This window comes from Myiozetetes cayanensis, unplaced genomic scaffold (assembly GCF_022539395.1).
Source record: "Myiozetetes cayanensis isolate MyiCay16 unplaced genomic scaffold, myiCay2020 scf5-8, whole genome shotgun sequence".
NCBI lineage: Eukaryota > Metazoa > Chordata > Aves > Passeriformes > Tyrannidae > Myiozetetes > Myiozetetes cayanensis.
The window spans coordinates 59,981,408-60,001,995 of NW_026087742.1; the positions used below are offsets into that span (position 1 = coordinate 59,981,408).

At 34.0% G+C, this 20,588-nt stretch overlaps 1 protein-coding gene across 9 annotated transcripts in view; it reads left to right on the forward strand.

The window, feature by feature from the left end:
* LRCH1 (leucine rich repeats and calponin homology domain containing 1) overlaps positions 1-20,588 on the forward strand; it is a 113,046-nt gene that overhangs the window by 43,859 nt on the left and 48,599 nt on the right. For 8 of the 9 annotated variants that reach the window (XR_007631120.1, XR_007631121.1, XR_007631123.1 and 5 more), the window contains exons 2-7: positions 6,268-6,412; positions 9,300-9,426; positions 15,006-15,111; positions 15,603-15,739; positions 16,905-17,032; positions 19,037-19,121. Coding sequence is in view for 4 of the 9 variants with exons in the window: in XM_050334056.1 (XP_050190013.1) it covers positions 6,268-6,412; positions 9,300-9,426; positions 15,006-15,111; positions 15,603-15,739; positions 16,905-17,032; positions 19,037-19,121 (728 nt within the window). In the remaining 5 variants the exon portion in view is untranslated. Of the gene's footprint in view, positions 1-6,267; positions 6,413-9,297; positions 9,427-15,005; positions 15,112-15,602; positions 15,740-16,904; positions 17,033-19,036; positions 19,122-20,588 lie in introns of all 9 variants that reach the window. The other variant, XR_007631124.1, reaches the window with a different exon arrangement.

Consider the following 20,588-nt stretch of genomic DNA (forward strand, 5'->3'; position numbering starts at 1 on the left):
GTGTTGGCCGAGTCTGTGAGATCGGCACCCCCTCTAGTGGTGACACCTCTGTCAGGCTCTACGAGTTGCTGCTCTTCAGACTGTTTTCTTCAGTCCTATTTTTCTCCCTTTCCCCTAAACCTAACATTTAATTCCTCTCTGTATACCTTTATAGAAACTTTTGATATGTTAATAATTAATAGAAAAGTGGATACAAAAGTATGTGTATAATCAATTTGAAATTTCCTGCAACTGTACTGTAATCTTAATTTAACTGTGGCTTTGAGGTGGAGATTTTTAATGTTTATTCTTAAATTAATCAATGGGAGACCGGTAGAAAAGGAGAACACACTGACAGTGCTCAAAAGTAGTGCTTACCAGATGTATGAAGCAGCAGAGTCGCTTCATAATCTGTTAAAAATATTTGTCTTACAAGGTCTGTACATTTTTTACATCTACCTACCTGAGACAGATGCACTTTCTACATGTTTTCAGTCAGCAGTCATACAGCTTGACTCAGTAGTGTTGATCTAGATATATTATTGCATCAATAATGATGACTTTGTTAGGAATCAGCATTAGAGCTACCTTTTCTTTCAATGTGATACAAGTTGTACTTTCAGAAAGAAAAATGTTGAGTCTATGCATGACTCATATTTTTTTCTTCTGTGGAAGCATATTTTTTTTTTTTTTAATTATTTGTCTTGTGTTACTTGTTATTCTGTCTGCTAAATAACTGAAATAGAAATGTCTCTTAGTGAAGAAATGTCATGCGTTCTTTGTGGCATAATTTTCATGAACAAAGCAGAATGCATTTGATGCCAGAGTCAGTGGAGGCCTTTGTTGCCTCTTTTCCACTTGTGCAGCATCACTGTCAGTAGAAGTTGCTGACTACAGTAAAAGCTGAATGTACATCCAGGACATTTTTCATTAATTCTGGCAGGTAGAGAGGACAAGTAGTTGAGACAAGGTATGCTGCCATGGATATAGAGACAATGACAAGTTGTAGGGCATGTCTTAAAAGTATATAGCACTTCATAGTTGCATTCTAGTGTTTTCATGATGAATAGATAGCATTTGTCTGTAGAATGGTGCATTTTCCTACCATTTAGGGGGAAAAATTGGCTAGAATGAAGTAATTGCTTCATTAGATAACATTGATTATTTGATTGATTCTGGTAGACACAATTACATTGATAATAGATGACTCTTTGCCAAGGTGGGATACTGTGTAGCCAAAGATCTGAAGTGCACTTAAGCAGATATTCCAAAAGGTCTCTGAGATATGGTGCCATCAATTTGTGGCTTCAGTTATCAGTGAAGATATACCTTGCTAAGAATGAAATACAGGCTTCTTGAAAGCCTGATAAAACTATGGATAACTTACAGTGTAAAAGGTAGAGCCCCATATGGTTCTGTCTTATATGGACTTCTTAATACATTTTCTAACATTCTTATTTGCATTATGAAATTAGGGTCGAACTTACTATTTTTTTCAGGTTTTTACAGTGAATTGCTTGAATTCTTTGCCAAATCCATTTTTGACATCTCATTTAAATACTTTGAATGGTACCTTAGTACAAATGCAAATAGGTTCTTCAAAATGATTCCCATCTTATTCAGTAAGTGCTGAATCCTACAAAAAAAAGGAACTTGGTGGGCTGGAGTTAAGGTTGTTTGGGTGACTTTTTTCCTTTGCAATTTCTTGATTTCAGAGCTTCATAGCAAATATAGGTATTTCTTTTGTGTATGTATGTGTGTGTGTGTATATATATATTTATATATATATATATAAAATTTCCTACTCAATGATGGATAGATGCTTACTTTTCTTACTTGCATAATTCCAAATTTTGTCTATTGTAGGTTTGTGTGTTAGAAATAGAAACTTTTGGTGAATTTGTCTGTAATCTGAAATTTGTAAATCACTGCTTTTTAATAAACTGGTTTTTTCAAGTTCTTGGCTAAGATTTGTGGTGTAATAGTGCATAAGCATATTTATGTAATGAATTACTGTTATGATTTAAAGCCTTAAGTTGTTTAACTCTCCAGTGAATAGTCTGCAATTTTAATTTAATAATGTACTAATAAGTGATATTTAATAATATATTAATCACTGGAAAGTAGTAAAATTGGAGCACTTTGGTAGCTTTAGTGAAAGAAATGTAATTGTCTGTCTTTTTATATTATTCTGGTTATTTTGACAAAACCGTTTTGGCTTCTGCAGCAGCAGCAGTGTTTTATACCATGTATAAATGTACAGTGGCACTTGGTTATCTGTGAAGTGGCTGTAAAGCGTGAAGTCAGAAAGGTCCTAGTCAGTGGTTGTACTTCATTGTGGTGGACGTACTCAGAGCTACAGGAATGGAAAGATTTCCCCAAGGATGGTGGCCAGTTATGGCTGGTGTGATGGCAGCGTGCTCTCTGGCTGTGGGGTGTACCGGTCACCAAAATATGGCTTGGAGTTTTCTGTTAAATGCTTATTTACCAGTCTGAACTTTTTGCTTTTTATTGTTCACTCCCAGATGAGGAAGTGCTTATTTTGTGTAGTTCCTGTCTTCCTTCCAACATAGTAATGTTTCTCATACAAAAGCCATGTCACTGTGCCAGAATTCTGCCGACTCTTTTAAAGATCAAGATTCCATCTCATATTTTTTTCTAAACTGGCTTGCCTATTTTTTTGTGTTGTGCTAATTTATTTTGGAGTTTTAAAAAACTTGTGCTTGTCAGGGAAAGATGAAGTAAAACCACATGTAGTGTGAAAATGTCTTCATGTCATAAATAATGAATGAATAGTGTATTTCATTTAAAGCAGAAAGCTTATTCCAGTTCATTGTCTCCCCTGCCCTGTTGTTTGATGTTTGTGTCACCTATTTTGTAATGAAAGTTACGGGAAGTAGTCACCTCAGGTGAAATCTACCTGTACTGTCTTGGCCACCATGAAATGTCCTTCTACTATGATAGATTGATTAATTTGTTAGATCTCCTTTTTGTTAGATAGCATAAGCAAATTATTCAAAATTCTTTTAAACGAAAGCTAGTCTGTATAGTAATTTCATTATTATTAATTACCATTAAGTGTTATTCATCAAATTAATGAACTAAGGGTGATGTGCAGCTTAGCAATTTGGGAAGTGATAGAGTTAAAAATTTACAGGAAGAAAGTAAAGGTTTGCCAGCTAGTTGTTTCAGTGTTTTAAAAATATTTTCAGACGTTGTTTAGAAGTTTAGTTTCTGCATTCTTCCTTTTCCCTAAATAACCCAAGAATGACTTCGCAAAATATTTTTCAGAAAGTTTATGAATGGTGACAAAATCCAGATGCACGCACATTGTTTTTCTCAGTATGTTCAAAAGTTTCTGCAGTTTCCTTAAGGCTTAACCCATGTATTTTAGTTTAGAACTTTTATTTCGGGTTAACTCCAGTTTTTATACAGGCTAATTGTAAGATGGAGGAATTTGAGGCAAAAGTACCTTTGTATCAAGTAGTGTCAAAATAATTATGTAAACTTCAAAGGTGTCTGTACCTGTTTATGTATGCTTTTAAGGTATAGTGTAAAATTGTTACACAGGCTATTTTCCTTTTTGTTTCTGAAGACGTGTGCTTTCTTATATGGAATTTTCAGAAAGCTGCTAGGCGTTCTTCACAGCAGCGTCATGTTCAGAAGCTCACATTCATTCTAGGATTGACTAAAAACAATCTGTTTTCTTCTTTTACGTCCAAATGATTAGGAAAGTCTGGTTTTTGGCAAAAATTTAACCACTAGTTAAAAACGTGATGGGCATTCTGTATGTCAGATTCCATTTCAGTACTGTGTTTCATGAAGACATTCAGATTTGGTGTTAATGATACCTTTTATCATTAAATTATAGTAGCAAACTTCTGCTTTTCTATGAAGTTGTGTTACAATAGTGTTAAATAAGATGTGTAGTTTTTATTCCTCTGCCTTACACTGTGAATAGATTAGATTTTTTAAATTATTATCATCATCATTTAGGAAGCAACAACAGATAAAAGTGTTGAAATTATCTTAGACTGTGATAACTAGACAGTAACGAATAATTCACTTCCTTTGTTGTGTATGTAGTGTGTCCTATAACCCATGGTCCTGAGGATGACAGGAAGGAATTTGTCTATAATTATCTGCATATTTTTAATTTGTCTTTCTTCAGTTGAGGAAGGAACATTTTTGTGTTCACAGGTTTTGATCTGTGATCTTCACTGGAGAAGGATCAGCTGAAGGATGGGCTGTCATTGTCCATCTACCATTCAGTGCCATACCAGATCGTCTTCAGCCTAGACCTGAAGTTGAGTTCACTCTTCTGGATTTTGCTGCTCCTTCTCCTTTAAAGGAGAAAATGAGCAGTATGTTCATGGCAATGCCTCCACAGAAAAGCATGGTTTAAAAAAAAAAGGAAGGTTTCCTTTGCAACTGAATTGTAAAATACAAAGGACCCCTGAATGATTCATAAAGTTATAGCATGGCAGTCTTCTTTTAATATCTGATAATAATATTTTTTGGAATGCCATGCTGGTAAACAAGCACTCTCAGGATAAATAGAAACAGTAGAGGATTAAAGCACTAAAACAGAGGAACATTGAAGAGCTTTCTCCTGCTTGGAAACAGCAATAACATTCACCCAAATAGGGAATGCTTTAGTTTGATGACAGAAATGAAGGGAAGGAGAAGCTTAGGTAGTGCTGCATCTAAGTGCCATCAAAGCCTGGTAAGAGGAAGCAGAACAGTTCAAGTGTTGCTGTCGTGTAGAAGCTTAGAAACAAATAACTTTGTTTGAGATGCTTAGTTTGGTCGTGCTGCTGTTTGGGTCAGCAACGCTGCTCTCAGTTACTGCACTTGTGGGCCGTTGCTGTTGTCTTGGTAGAGGATGGAATAATGAAACCAGCTCCTTGCTGGAAGGAATGAGGTGAACAGAGTGGAAGCTGGCAAGAATAGAGTGTGCTGAATTTCAGCTCACATTGCAGGAGACAAGAACAAAACTAATAAATCCTTCCTATTGGTAGTAGTTTTGAATTCAAGCCATGCTTCTGCACAGCAAACTGACAAGTCTGGAACTGCAAAGGAAGTTAAAAAGTTCTTCAGATTCCTACCTGTTTGTTCCCAAAAAGAAAAGAATTGCTTTATGGCCATAAAGCAAGGAGTCTGATCATAAGGGCTGTGAAAGTATATATGCTGTACTTGGGCTGCTTTTCCCTTTATTTAGTTTAAGTAAGTAAGCTTTGAAATAAGTGTTGAAGGATCAGGAAGGAGTCTTAAAATAGCAGCAGTGAAGAAGTGAGAAGATCATTAAGTTCTCTTTTTTCCTTCCCATCAGACATTTCTCTTTTTGCCTATGCACATTCCTTTCCTTCCATTTAAGGCAGGTGACCATTCTTCGGGTCAGATTATCTGTCTGGTGACATGGGTAGGCGGCATTTGTGCAGTTTCTGATGATAAGAGATGTTTGTTCTGCAACACTGTTTAAGCAATTATTTGATCCCAATTGATTTGTTCTAATGCTGGCATGCACTGTTATTTTATGACTTGAGCTCACATCAGTATTATGATACCTCATTCTTCATATGGTGGTTGATAAGGAATAAACCTCAGTAACATTTCTTCCTACTGATTTTCTTTTGTGTCTGTGTGCTTAGAATGAGAAATAAAGAGTGAACAACTGATCAAAAGTCAAAAGCTTTTGTTCTGTGGGTACAAGCACTCACATAGGGGATTAGAGACCACTGTTGTCTTGTATGTACTTATATCAAATCCATTCCTGAAGGCCTCCACTATTTCTTTAGGTAACATTAGTTTATAAATGGTTTAGACCTAGGAAATACAGGTCAGTTTGAAGAGTTACCCAAAGAACAAACTTATTTATTTAAAGAAATTAAAGATGTAATCCTTGTTTTTTTGTTTTGTCTCAATACTATCATTATTTGTAGATGTCTAACTGTGTATTGGCTAAATCTTTGGGTATATTATATGAGCTTTGGAATCTACACTTGACTCTGTCTGCAAGTATTTCCTTAGCATACTGAGTACTGCAAATAATTACTTTTTATTAGACCAAATAAATCATAGTTGAAGGTTTGCTCTTTTATATACAGTCTCTTGCATTTCAAGATTGTAAATGTTCGTATCAGATTTATTTTGCATAATAAAAATAATGGTTTAATTTGCCATCTCCCTGTAGATTACATTTATTCACTTATTTTAATAAAGTATAGCTTTTCGAAGTGCGTCATTCTGTAGGTTCAAAAAACGTACCATCTTTTTTTCTCCTTTCAGATTTATCCAAGAACAGACTAACTGAGGTTCCTGTGGAGTTGTGCCATTTTGTGTCACTGGAAACACTAAATCTATACCACAATTGTATTAAAAATATACCAGATGCCATAGTAAACTTGCAAATGCTAACTTATTTAAATTTGAGGTAAGTTAAACTTTGCCACTTTTTTTGTTTGCAAATGTGTAAAACTTTTGTTGTCTGCACTTTATATGTTTCTGGAACAAGTGACTACCTTTTTCATTTTACTGAAAACAGTAATGCAGAAGCTCATTGGCTGTAGATACAGCTCTGTGTGAAGGCATTTTGAAGGCCAAAATGTAAAGCTAATTATTAAGAGAAAGACCAAGAAATACTAATCCATTTCTTTCCCATATTCTTCTAACAAATTCAGAATGCTAATCACGTCAGCACAGTTGGATTCTTATAATTCACTTCTCACAACAAATTTTGTAAAACTTAACATACATTTTGTACTTAAAAAGATGAAGAGACGGACACAGAAGATTTATATTTTTATCCATGGGGAATAGAATGGAAAAGCATGATACTTTATCACTAAGGTTTGGTCTTATGCAATAAATATACTTACTACCTATTTTAGGAGGAAATGGCCAAGAATTAGATACCTTCGTCTCCTTTCAATGAAAAGTCTGTGTGAACACTAGTCAGTATAGAGAATTGCTACTGATGAAAGTGCAGGTGAACACATGTGCTTTTAATGGAGGGCATGTGAGCCCTTTTTCAGCTGGAGCAAGGTGTGGAGGTTTCTTTGCAATTAATAATGTAAAAACTGTAGTAGTAAAATATAATAATCTGATCTTTGTGAGAATGAGGTTTGAGCAGATGGTGAAGTGGCTCTTGGTCCTTTAAATTCAAGGTATGAAGGTTTGATCATCAGTTTTATCAACACTGAGGATCTTTCTCAAGCCTTCCTGTATTATTACTGTACTGCAGTTTTGACCACTGTGGAATACTGTTTTGGCTCTAAAAATTGAAATGAAATAGTGTGTCCTGAGTATCTGCACACATACAAGGAATAGACTTGAAATTTTGCATTAGTGTTTGTTAGATATACATAAAGAAATTGAGACTGAATTGTTAATTTTACAGAAAATATTTTGGTAAATTTAGGAATTAGAATTAACCCAGAACTCAAAATCATGAACCAGTGACTCAGTGTAGTGATAGAATTTGTGTGAGTCATCCCCAAACCATAATAGTTAGATTTTACATTACATCTGACAGTAAATTGGACAAAATATAAGGAAATTTTTCAAGTTCTATAAAGTAAGGTCACTTTCCTCAGTTTAAAATCCCCTCCTCATTTGGATGTGCCCTTCCTCCAGATTAGTTACACATAGTAAACAGGTTAAAGAAGGAAATATAGCCTTGACTTTCTAACTGTGTTCCTTCTTGGCAAGAAATTCATTATAGATTTAGAATGCAATGCATATTTTTCTGCCTGTCACCAGCAGAGCCCATATGTTAAATAGTTTTAGAAAGTGATGCCAAGAGATACATAGTGTCTTTGGGCCTTGGTTGATACTGTTCATGTTTTATCTAAAGAACTTCCTTTTAAACTAACGATGATTTATTACTCACTTGCCCTGGTGATGTACTATTCCTTCTCTCTTAGTGGATTGCTTCTGAGTTCTGTAGAGCTTAAAAATTGTTTTGACGTGCTTCTTGTGTGTGTCTGATATGCTGATCTGTGGCATAGTGTAACTAGTTAGAGTCTAGACTTCCTATGCTGGAGTTGTTTAAAACTTAAAAAAATATTTCTACGTAATTTTTAGAAAAAGTTGTGTCTTCAGCATCTGTAAAGGCACTAGAATTAAGAAACTTGGCTCCAGAATAAGCATTGAATTTTTTTTCAACTACTGCTGGTTAATAATTGGATTTCTCATTTTTAATGTCTTTGGGTTTGTTATTTGATATTTATCTGTTTCCTGGCTTGTGCAACAGAGATATGATGATAGTTTGCTATGTAAAATGTTTTGAGACTTTTGTGTGGAGCATGAATATGCATCTTTATATGCAACTTTGTAGTATACTGCTGGGTTGGCAGTTGAAACTTGTGCAATTTTGATTTTTGTTTGCTTTTGTTTCACTTCAGTGTTTCTTACTGAAACTACACAGGAAAATTTTTGCCATGTGTTTTCAGAGTTCAAACAAACACCTTTGCTTTCTGAAACCTTAACAGTCAAGCAGAAGCTGATTAAAATGGTTTATACTATGGTGCCACTTTTAAGTTACTGTTCATTGTTTTGCTACAAGTTAATACTCATAAGAAAGAACAAGTATTTTAAAAACCTTTAAATATTCTGTGACAAAGTAGAAAATATGTTATTCTGATGAGCATGAAGTTTCTTCTGGAAATTGAGCCACAAATCACTATTTTTAATCATGTGGTGATCACAAAGGGTCATGACATTTGCCATCTATTACATTTGTCATGTTTTAGCTTATGAATCTTGCAAAGAAATGAACCATTGATAGTCCCAGAATTTTTTTGCTGTACTTAACTGGGTTAATATCATAGAACCATAGAACAAGAAGTATCAAGTAATCTCCAGTTATAAATGTACTTTAAAGGAATTGAGAAAATAACCATTTTGTCTGTAATTTATATATCTGTCTTTTAGTTGGAACAAAAGGCATCTATTTTAATGGCACATAAAACCACAAGAATGTTTAAATACTTGCAAAATACTGTCTCAGTTGACTTTCCGATATTCATTAGGAGGGGAAACGGCTGTTCTTGGTGAAAAACAGATTTGTTACAATATTGTTAAACTGATACAGTGCATTTTTTCTAGAGTGGTGAAGTCCACAGTGTCATTTAGTCAATAAAATTCAGGCATTTCTGATGTGCAAGTGTTTTCTTAATGATTGGCATTTTAAAAGTTAAATTTTATCTGCTTAAAATCTGACCCATGAAAATGAAGAAATTTTGCAACTCTCAGACTTTATGTGAGCGTACAGTAGAACATCACTGATGGTTTTAATGTTTTGTTTTGTTTTGTTGCAGTCGAAATCAGCTTTCTTCTTTGCCAGCTTGCCTGTGTGGTCTTCCTCTAAAAGTCTTAATTGCAAGTAACAATAAGCTAGGTTCCCTTCCAGAAGAGATAGGTCAGCTAAAACAGTTAATGGAATTGGTATGTTACTGATCTTTTTGTTTTTACTTTTTGTTTTGACTTCTTTTGTACTTAAATAGAAACAAAAAAAATCACTTTGCACATATATTTGATCAAGTGTTTAATACTATAATGCAGGTTGAAAGACTAAATTTTTTTCAAGTGTTGGGTAGTAACACAATAATAGTTTCCTTTATATTCTTTTGAGACTCTTTTAAACAACATCAATGCCCTTGGTTCATTCAAAACTCAGCTTCAAAGCTCATGGTCTTTACCAGTTTTGCTCACCCCTGCTCTGGCTCCCTGTTTCACTGTATCAAGTTCAAAAGTTCTGGCATCAAACTCTGCAAGGCTGTAGCCCTTCTTTAGCACCCTCCCCTCCTGCTTCCCTTTTGTCTGTTACTACTCTCTGCTTACTCTATTGCATTCCACTCCTGATACTGGTCTTATCAGTCTATTTTCATTTTACTTCGCTACATTTGTCATTTAACCTTTCTCTCCTGGAACACCCATCTAAACAGATCTCTGAAGTTATATTCCTCTTGTTTTCAAAACTGTCCAGATGAATACTGTTTCTACAAGCAGTAGATCATCTGTAATAGATCATCCACTCAATGACAATATCTGAAAAAGTAGAAAAATTATTTGGTACTATAAATAAAAAATAAGTTTAATTGCACATGCTTTTTAAAATTTATGTGTGGAAAATATATATAAGATAATGCTTCCCTTTCTTTATCTTCCTCTTCTATAGGAAGACTGAGACTGAATTCTTTATGGCATATGGTTTATGTCATCTGGTTATTTCTATTCATCTTGGCCTTTTGAGATATAAATTGACAGATAAACTACATTTTGACACTGCTAATTTATGCATAGTAAAACAATGACTTTTGAACTTTCTTCCAACTGCTTCTATCTCCTTTGACACCATTTATCATGCATGTCCTTTCTGTACCTGAAAGTACCTGCTTATCATACTATTCTTTTTATAATACTTGTTCCTCCATTAAATTGTGTTGCAGAAATTTAGCTAATCTTGCTCTAGGCTCCAGTCCTGCTATTGATTCTCCATATGTGAAGTGGCAAGGGGAAGGGGCTTTTTTGTTCTAGTGTTCTTGAATGGCATTCTGTGGTATCAGTCGTCTGTTACAGATTACAATTGATCGGGCTCTTGGTGAGCATGGATGGGTGGTTACCTTTTCCTTTCTGGTTTATGCCTGAGCTAAAGACTAGCAAGTTGGTTTTGTTTGCTGAGCATTATTAATCTATCTTATCAATTAGTTTGAATTTTTCTCTGTGTGTGATGGGTTTAGTAAGGTTACAAGAATAGTTCTGAATTAATCTTAAAAGGAAAAACATGTTAGGCTATAGCGTTGTTTTTGTTGTACTTAAAATAGATACAATAAAAGATGATGGTTCCAGATTTATAAATAAAGTTAAATTTAGTAAAAAATCAGTTTAAAATTAGTAACAAAATTTAGTAAAAAATTAAAAGCTTGAAAATCAATGTAGATTATACTCAAAGCAGATGGGGTTTGTTTAGTTCAAACATAAGTTTAAATTCTGGAATACTGGAATTTCATGTTGCTTTCCACTTACAGTATAGTATCTGGTGTTACTCTTTCTCAAGAAGAACACAACAATTCCTGCTCTAACAATATTTCAAATGAGAGGGTCTAACAACATGTCACTTGGTAGACTGGAAGATTTATGAAAACTGAAAAAGTTCTGATGCTTGTTCTTTGTGATTAGAAAGTGGCAAGGGGGGTAGTTCAGTAACAAGGTTTTGTTAAATTGAGCATGATTCTGCTCAGTTGAGATGACCTTATTACTTAGTTTGATGCCACCATGTGTGTTTGGTACATTTCTAGTGAAGTGATTGCACTGTTTAGCTGGAAATGACATAACTGTGATGTATTGGGAAAAGCAAATAGTGGTAGGATTGAGAGTAGAGATCTCTGTTGGCATGTATAATATAATGCAGTTTAGATAATAAGATGATCATTGTTCTGGAATGAGTAAAAGAAAACATAAATAAACAAACAAAAAAGATTAAGTCATACTGCAGTTGTTGCACGAAAAATTCAGCTGTGAGAGAGCAGTGCCAGCCTGAATAGCGGAGGATTCAAGCAGAACCATTTCCCAACCCTCTGGCAGAGAATAGTGCTGTTTTAATACTTACACTGTGCTGGTGTTGAGCTGGGCCAGGGGTTGATCCCAAGATGCCACCTGGCTACAGTGCTTGTATTAATAGGACTTTTCCAAGCAACCTCAGGTTCCCTAAACATTTCACAAGCTGCATGCAGTAAGTGTATGCATAGTAAATGGATTTTTTTTATCTAACTTTTTTAACAAAATTTACCTCTATAGCCACTGTAAAGCGATATAAATATAATTTGCTGGAAATTAGATCAGATCTTTCCAACAAACATTGCATTTTCCCACTCTCCTCCAAAATGGAACAGGTAATTCTTTTTCTATTACATGTATGTAATTTATATAAATTTTGTGGCATAGAGTGACTTAGATATTACATGCAGAAAATTTTCAGGTCTTCTTTTAATTTCTAGGGTTCTGACAGCTAACTTACAAGCACCAGAGTAACATAAATTATTCTCCCTGCAGAACACGTTGCAATTAATTGCAAAATTTGGTTGGGATATTTACTTTTATTTGCAGCTCATTATCTCACTCATACATCTCCTGTCAGCCAGGAGGATGAGTGCAAAATTAGTGTGAAGATAATCTGAAACCTACTTTCTGTCAAGGAAAAGTAATTAGGCAGAGATGGCTCAGTAACTGTAACTAGAACTATCAGCTGTATAGTAAAATTCTGGTCTCCATCCTATCAGGCAGTATTGCATTGCTGCCTTCCTCAGATAATGGTTCCCTCCATCTCTGGGATGCTCCTGTCTCACGTTGGAAGCCTTTAAATCTCTCAGCTAGGATTTATGTCCTTTACCTCATTCATATAATCAGCCTGACTGTGCAGGACCTGCTGTTGCTTGAGAAGGTCTATGTGCACGTGTACTATGGAGCTGCTTTTTACTGTTCAGTATGGCTTATATGTCACAAACTCTCTGAATCCACATGGTTTTTTAGGAATAACAGCTCAGTCAGGAGGCTCAAGTTTAAAATTAATTTAAGGAGGAAGTTTGTCCTAATTTGAATGGTTTGGATAAACTCCCTCTGAGTGTGTGTGTGAATAAGTATGTTTATATAGACTCAGAGTTCTGTATTGTTTTTTCTGTTTATATTACTGAATACGTATGCTGAATTTGATTGGTTTAAGACCATTTAAACTTCACTGTAAACAAAGGAAAAAAGCTGATAATTTTAATTTCCTTTCATGCCACTGAGCTTCATGCCACAGAAATGAATGTTAAATTTAAGTATGCCTTACATTTCTCTGATTTTGAGAAATTGTCTTGTCATGGCAGGACATGACCTAACTGGTAAGAACAAAGCAGAATTAATGTAAGTCTGACCTTAGCAAATACTAACCCCTCAGAATGTGAGTAGGTGTTTGAACTTCAGTTGCCTGCAGATGTCCATGAAGCAAACTCCTGGTTGTATAGTTCCTTAAAAAATTATTAGCTTGAAAATGATAAGCGTTTGACTCTGACAGTATTGCATCCATTATTGGCGAAGTAAGTGGGAAAGGTAAACACTCTCTCTGTCACCTACACACTCATGAAGCCTAATAATAGTCAAGAACATAACTAGGAATAATGTTACAGGTCTTTGTTTTCCGTGGCTATTCAAACAAAGTAATGAAAAAGGCAAGTTGGGCTGCAGTGTTTAGTAGGATAAAGGATACTACTGTCTCTAGAGATCTTGTGAATGCTGACATGCTGTCACAACAGATCAGTCTTATTAAGGATGTTTTGAAAGGCTGTAAGTGGAAGTGGACTTTGTTTTTGAGGCTACACTCTGCCAGGTTTTTTTTTTTTTTTTTTTTGTGTTTCCTTTACAATTCTCTGTCTCTTTCCCTGACTTGTTCTGATGTGTGGGCCTAAGTGCACTTGGTCTAGAGTTTCTTTGCCACAAGGTGACTTTAAATTCTGTGCTCTAAAAATCAGTTATCTAATTAAGAAGTCATTTAAACTGTGTAAATTAAAAATAGGACAGTAGAGCTTCAAAAATAAATGATCTGGGAACAGTGCAATTAAGCAAACTTTGTGGCAAAAAATGCACTCATTAGCTGGGATTTTTAATTTCCTTGTCTAAAAGCTACAATAATTTCCTCATTGTGTTTTGAGAAGGGAAGGAAGCCTTGGCAAAAGTGAGATTCTGTTACAAGAAGAAACTTGTCTGATACAGGGAGCAGCATTACTAAATCACATTTTGCTATTACTATAATTTTTTAGGCTGGAAGATAGAGAGTTAATGCAATGCTTTTGACTAGTATTAAAGCAAGTGTCTTCAAAGAGATTACTTAGAAATCTGACTCACTTTTACAACTTTTGTAGTCCCAGATACTTTATAAATCAATTTGAAACAGTCAAGAGAGTAGGTGTATTCCATCGACTATTCAGAAAAAATTTGTCATGACCCCACTTAGCTTTCATACTATGAAATACTGTTTCCTTCTTTTAATACAGAAATGAAAGCATAATTGGGACATGACTCAAATTTACAGGTTGCCTTAGATGTAAGAAGAGGTTTAAATGTCCATTTGGCAGCAAAAATGATAGCCCTTATCTGACAACTGTCTAATTTTAGACTGACTTAATCCAAGAAATTGATTTCGTACACATTCATAGCAGTTTCTTGTTAGAAATAGTGTTAAAGTATCATATTTATTACAGTAATACCACTGTATATAAACTTCTTGTTTGAAGTTGTGCTCAGTATTGCCAGATCCTACACTTTCAACTCAACTTTACAAAAGTTGCTCCTTTAGGAATGCTGAAATGAGGATGGATGCCAATTTCATCCAGATTATTAAACCACTTGTCATCAAAATCCGACCTGCTTAGAACCTGTCTAGGCAGTTAAGAAGTACATTTTACAATGAATAAGATGTTGAATATCTGTATGATGCTTAACAAGATTCATCCTATTTTATTATGACCTATTTATTATGACCTGCATGCTGTGAGGATCAAATATATGCCTTTACTGAACATCATTACAGAATGCTATTGCTGATTATTATCATCATCATTATTATTATATTTTGCTTAAATATTCCCTCTAGAGGAACAAAAACCTTTTTAAAAACTCAGATCCACATACTAGCAGTTTTCCATTTCATCCTAATGCATTTGGTTATATAACCATGGTATCGAATTCTTCATGTGAAGAAATGAACAAAAAAGTAGAACACCTTAAGCAAATGGTTTTGAATGTTTCTACACAAATTAAGTTAACTTTCAGAATTAACCTGTCCTTCAAATAAGAATTTGCTCTGGTTTTAGGTAATGTGTAAACATTTTCCCATGTGTCTTGTTTTACATTGTGACAACAGGACATAGATTGTTGCATGTTTTAAGGTTAATAAGATGTTACAATGGTAATGGCAACTTGGCTACATTTGTATTATTAAACATCTAGGAGCTGAAATTTAATTTGTTATTACTGTTTTGTTCTAGGATGTCAGCTGTAATGAAATCACAGCTTTGCCACAGCAGATAGGACAGCTGAAGTCTTTAAAAGAACTGAATGTTAGAAGAAATTACCTCGAAGTTTTACCCCAAGGTAAAAGCAAATGAACAAAAAAATACCTTTACAGTAGCTCTTTTTAGTAGCATTTTGGAAGTATTTTTTACTCATATTAGTAAATAGGACTAAAAACTAGTAATTACTTTGTGTTCGAAATTATTCCATTTGAGTTTGCAAAATAGAACATTGTGGTATTCACTGAAGAACAGTGTCTGATGTTTTTTTAGTATCTTTATGATTCTATACATCTTTTAAGTTACACAGGCATCTGCATGCAATATGGGAACTGTCAACAGAGTTTCAGGAAAAAGATATTTCAAAGTATTGGTTTTAATATTTATTAACACTTACATAATAATAACAACACTCTTTTCATTTCCCAGAATTGAATGGAGTAAATGTTGATCTTATTCCTCCCTGAGTGTGTATTTTTCCTGAATGCAAAAAAAGTGCTTTATACAGAAATATTATTTTATGGCAAAAATAAAACCAGATATAACACCTTTTCTCTTTTTTGTTGCTTTTAGAACTAGTGCATCTTCCCTTGGTAAAGTTTGACTTTTCCTGCAATAAAGTGCTTGTGATTCCAATTTGTTTTAGAAAGATGATGCAGTTACAAGTATTATTGCTTGAGAATAATCCTTTGCAATCTCCACCAGCACAAGTAAGTAATAGCTATGATTTAAATTGTGCCTTAATATTGGGGGGATGATAGCAAATTATAGACTATAAAATGTCACCTTCTGCAATTGCGGGCTTCTGAATTTCAATCGTCACAGACATTATTTTTTGGCACTTAAATAGGAAATATCTAAATAAGACATGGAAAATATCCTATGTTCTCTGTATGAATCTGTGCACTCCTTGAACCAACACACATCTGGAAGATTTCCATTCTGTCAGCTACTTGTTTATTTTTATCATTCCTATCTGCATATGAAACCTAATGTCAGAATAGGTATATAATTTTGAAAAAGGGAAGTGAAAAATCTGGATAATTTTTTTCTCTGTTAAGAAGAATCCAGTTCTAGGAGGTTCTGCAGTGATTTACTATTAACTTAAAAGTATGCAGATGGTCTAGAACATAAATGATGTGAAATTTATTTAACTTTATAATGTGAGTTTATAGATTGTGATACACAAAGAAATCAAGCTCCTGTTCTGAACTCTAGGCCACGCTGAGTAAGAATGATAATAAATGAATGGAACCTGTGCTCTGCATCTCTGAAAGCTACAATTGTTCTAAATTAACAGCTGTTGAAATACTGAAGAATTTTTATTATATTGGAGAAATGGTTTTCATTCAATAATGATGCTGCTTTAAAATTAAAAAATAACAGAGCAAGCTGAAGTGTGCACTTTAAGAAAAAAAAATCTTAAAATGCAGGTGAAATCCATCATAAGTATGCTTAGACCCTAGCAAAAATGATGTGACCAAGAATATAAAGGACACACTAAGTAATTAAATGTCAATATTAACTAATTTGGAAAATAATGATTCAATTTATAGTTAGCAATAGGCTGCACCATATATTTTACTGTAACTTTTTTTAATTAAAAGCTCATTTGAATTTTTTTTTATTAGACTACATTATTTTCTTGTTTTCTGTCTTTATCTCTGAGGGTATTTTTACTGGTATACACAAATAATTGATTAGGTAATTGAAGTACTTAGTCATTTAAAAAATAATAAAATCCATTTTTCTTTATGTGATATTTATTGTAATAATAGTATTTGGTTTTCAGGGAGATTTAGGCTAAATGACATTTGAAATAAATTATTTTTTTCATTCTAGCCATAAATCTAACTTTTTTTTCTTATCTAACAGATTTGTACAAAGGGTAAGGTGCATATATTCAAATATCTGACTGTACAAGCTTGTCAGATTAAAACAGCAGACTCACTGTATCTTAATGCCATAGAACCACAGCATTTGCCACAACCTGTGGAAGAGAGGTATGTATGAAAGTCTCACCTAGTTTTTCCATGTAACACTTATAAACAAAGTGAAATAATATTTATCTTTAGATTCACAGGCTTTGTTTCTTTAGATGCTGTTTAGAGAGTGCTTTTCTGAACAGAGATTTGTTTTACTTTGTTTTAATTTAAATTAGTTTGCTTTTATTCTAATGAAGTCCCTCTAAGAGCTTAGGAAAAAAATTATTAATCAGTTCTAATTGAAGTTAGCAGCATGTTGGTTAAGAGTTTAAAAGTGAAATCTTAGTTTAAATCTAACCTCTTACTAGTGGCCTCCTTTCATATATTGAAAATAATTCAGGTGGTAGTAACATTGGATGTTCAAACTTTCATAAAGTAAAGTAAACCTATTAGCCCACTAAATAAATTTTAATTTCTTGTGGTGTTTTATGACTTAAGTGTTGTTGTACATTTGTGACATAATTTTTAATTCATCTGAAGTCTTATGCATCAAGCAAAGAGAACTGCATGAATGTTGAGATGCTTTTAAAGTGAAACATGCTATCTGTTAGCAAAAAGACAAAAATCTTTCGTGTCTTGCATCAAATATCTAGGAAATACCATCTTGTACCATGGTTTAAGGACAGGAACTGGATATGAAGCAGCTTCTTTGTATGAGATTCTCCATAGCTAGTTGGAAATGATCTTTCAACTAGCTCTTTTTTTGCTATGGGCAGTGTAATATAACCAATCAGAGAAAGTATGATATTTTTGGAGAGAAGGACTCAATAAAAACAAAGGGTTGATGTGAATAATAATAGAGATGTGGATTCTAAAACCCTGGGGGGAAAAAACAAGAGCTGTTATGCAATCTCCCTTTCAGTCATCTGAAATTCAAACAAATTCTTTGAAAAAAACAAATTGTTTTTCTCCATGTACCTTTGGAGACATATTTGTGAATTTCTATCAGATAAATGTCAAGGGTGAGAAGAATCCAGATTGAAGAGTTGGTTTTCCATTTGGGAAACATCTCTTGGTTTTCTCTTTTGTTCTCTTAGTATATGAGAAAATTGACAGGAACGTCATATCCTGTATGATCATAGTGGAGATCACAGGTTAGGGTAAGGGGATAGTACAGAGTAGATATCAGTTGGTAACTAGCAGCCTAATGCTCTATCACATAATAATTACCAAACTTTCATTTTAGAGCATAACTTTATACTTCTAATGAAAAATATAACCCAGTTAAGATTTCAATAGGCAGTTGCTACAAAAAAGTCCTTAGTGTTTACTGGTAAGAGGTACTTTAAGATTAGGATGAATTAATCAGATACTTTATTCATGTGAAGACTCATAAAACTCCTTTTTTAAATTGCTGTATCAATCTGAATTCAATAGTACAGCTACCAGGATAGCAAATGAAGAGATAATAGAGTATACTTTAAAAAAAGTTAGGTGATGAGAGTATTGTATTTAATAGTGTACTTCAAAATGAGTAGAGGGTATATCAGGTAATGAAACCAGAAGAGAGAGCAGTTACCATTATTTATAGTAATTTTCTTAAAAACCTAAATTTCAGAGTCTATTTTAAAGCACTGAAAAGAGGTTTTTGTGTTAATAATTACTCTGAGCCGCAGGGAGATATTTTTAATGGATCAATGGTTACAATTAAATCAGTTGACTTCAGTTTGAGTTCAGCTATTTTGGTTGCTTCTCCCACAGTAAATTGCTTCAGTTGGACTCCTGTGCTACTTAGCTAGTAACTAAGCATTTTAGCCTAGTGTATAGGCAAAAGTAAGCTTATAGCAGATGATTTCTGTTGTTTTCATTAATCCTTAGATTAACCAACCATTCCATCTGATCTGTTTTACTACAACCAGACTGTAAATTTTTAGTTTTTAACTGTACCAGGCTATTTCACCCTCAACCAGTAAGACTGGTTAGAAATTTGCTCTGATTTAAGTGAAACAAGGACAGAATCTGAACATAAATGCTATGTTAGCTTTTTACCAATTTTTTTTTTTTTTTAAATTACACATCTAGTATTGATGACATCTACCCGAGTAAAAAGGACTCAGATTCAGGTGTGGGTAGTGATAATGGTGATAAACGTTTGTCAGCAACAGAGGTAAGTTACTTGCTCTTTGTATCCAGCTCCCCTTCCAGCACTTGTATTTTGACTATATCTTTAATTAGGGTAAAAATTTGAATAGATTTTTAACCATAAAAACCCTACAATCATATCCTTGACATAAATTTCTCACTAAGACATGGCTGAAACAAGGATAAAAGGAGACTGGGATATTTTAAATTCTTTTTGACTGTACGCTGTCCAGAGAGGGAAGTTAGATACATGCTTCCAAGTGGTCAACAACCTACCAATAGTGAAAATTCACTACAGTTCTCAGGCAGTTTACATAATCTAGAGAATGAGAACCAAACCAAATTCTACATCTACTGTTTTTAGTGAAGTAAATATGCCAACAGGTTCCTGTGGGGAATTAATAGTGCCCTGTCCCAATATGTTCTGTGATGGTGTTATGGCAGATTGCTGTTGTGCAGGAACTTTAGAAACTTTGCATATCCTGATGCATTTACATGCTCTGGCGGTTAGGCAGTGCTGGAAATAAACCTTCAGACTCTTTTATGAACTATGTTGTCCAACTGAGAAAAGAGAAAGAATACCTTTGTGGGATTAGTGTTATCCGAAGCAGTTAGAACTGACTTTCCTAGACCTTTTTTTCTGAGGCTCTACTCAGCTGAACAGGGCACTAAATCAAATTAGAGTTGAACTGAATAAATAATGATAAGTAAATAATTACCAATATAATTCAGTAATGAACTTTCTGAAATGTACAGTAACAGAATTTGTGGTCTGACCTTATGGGAAATACTTAGGTCACAATAGAAGTATGACCTTCTCACTACTTAAAATAATTTTACACTGATTCTTTAGTGTTTCTCTCCTCATTTAAGGAAAAGGGATTCTGTCACTTTTGAAACAAATGTATAGAGAATCAAGCTTGTGTACTGAATTTTTAGTTACTAAAAAGCAAATTGAACATGAATCCAGTTACACACTGATTGGTCTATTAAATACAATAGCATTTAAAAAAATCAAACATGGAGATTTCCAAGTATTTGGGCAAGTTTCTTGCTAGGTGGAAGTGAAGCAGAGTTGTAATGATTTCTAGCCAAACCTCTAACGGTTTCCCTCTAGCTGTAAGAACATGCAGTCCATTCAGAGACATTTACAAACTGTTTTGCCATTCTTACACTTCCGAAGCTCACTTAGCTTGTTAATAGAACTATTATTCCAGAATTTCCTCTTCAACTATAAGTATCACCATTAGAAAATAGATCATATCACCTGTAATCAAAATGTAGCAATTTAAATGCTGCAAAAAATATTTTAAAGACACTTAACAGTGAACCAATACATTTTTAGTAGCACAGAGGGGTTTTTTTTTTGTATGAGAACTGTTTACTCATCCCATCCCTGCCTGACTACTGCTCTGCTATTAAGGAGAGGTAGATGCTGAGATCAGTAATCCCAGATGTGTTTGGAAATAAATTTACAACTCACTTTCCTTCT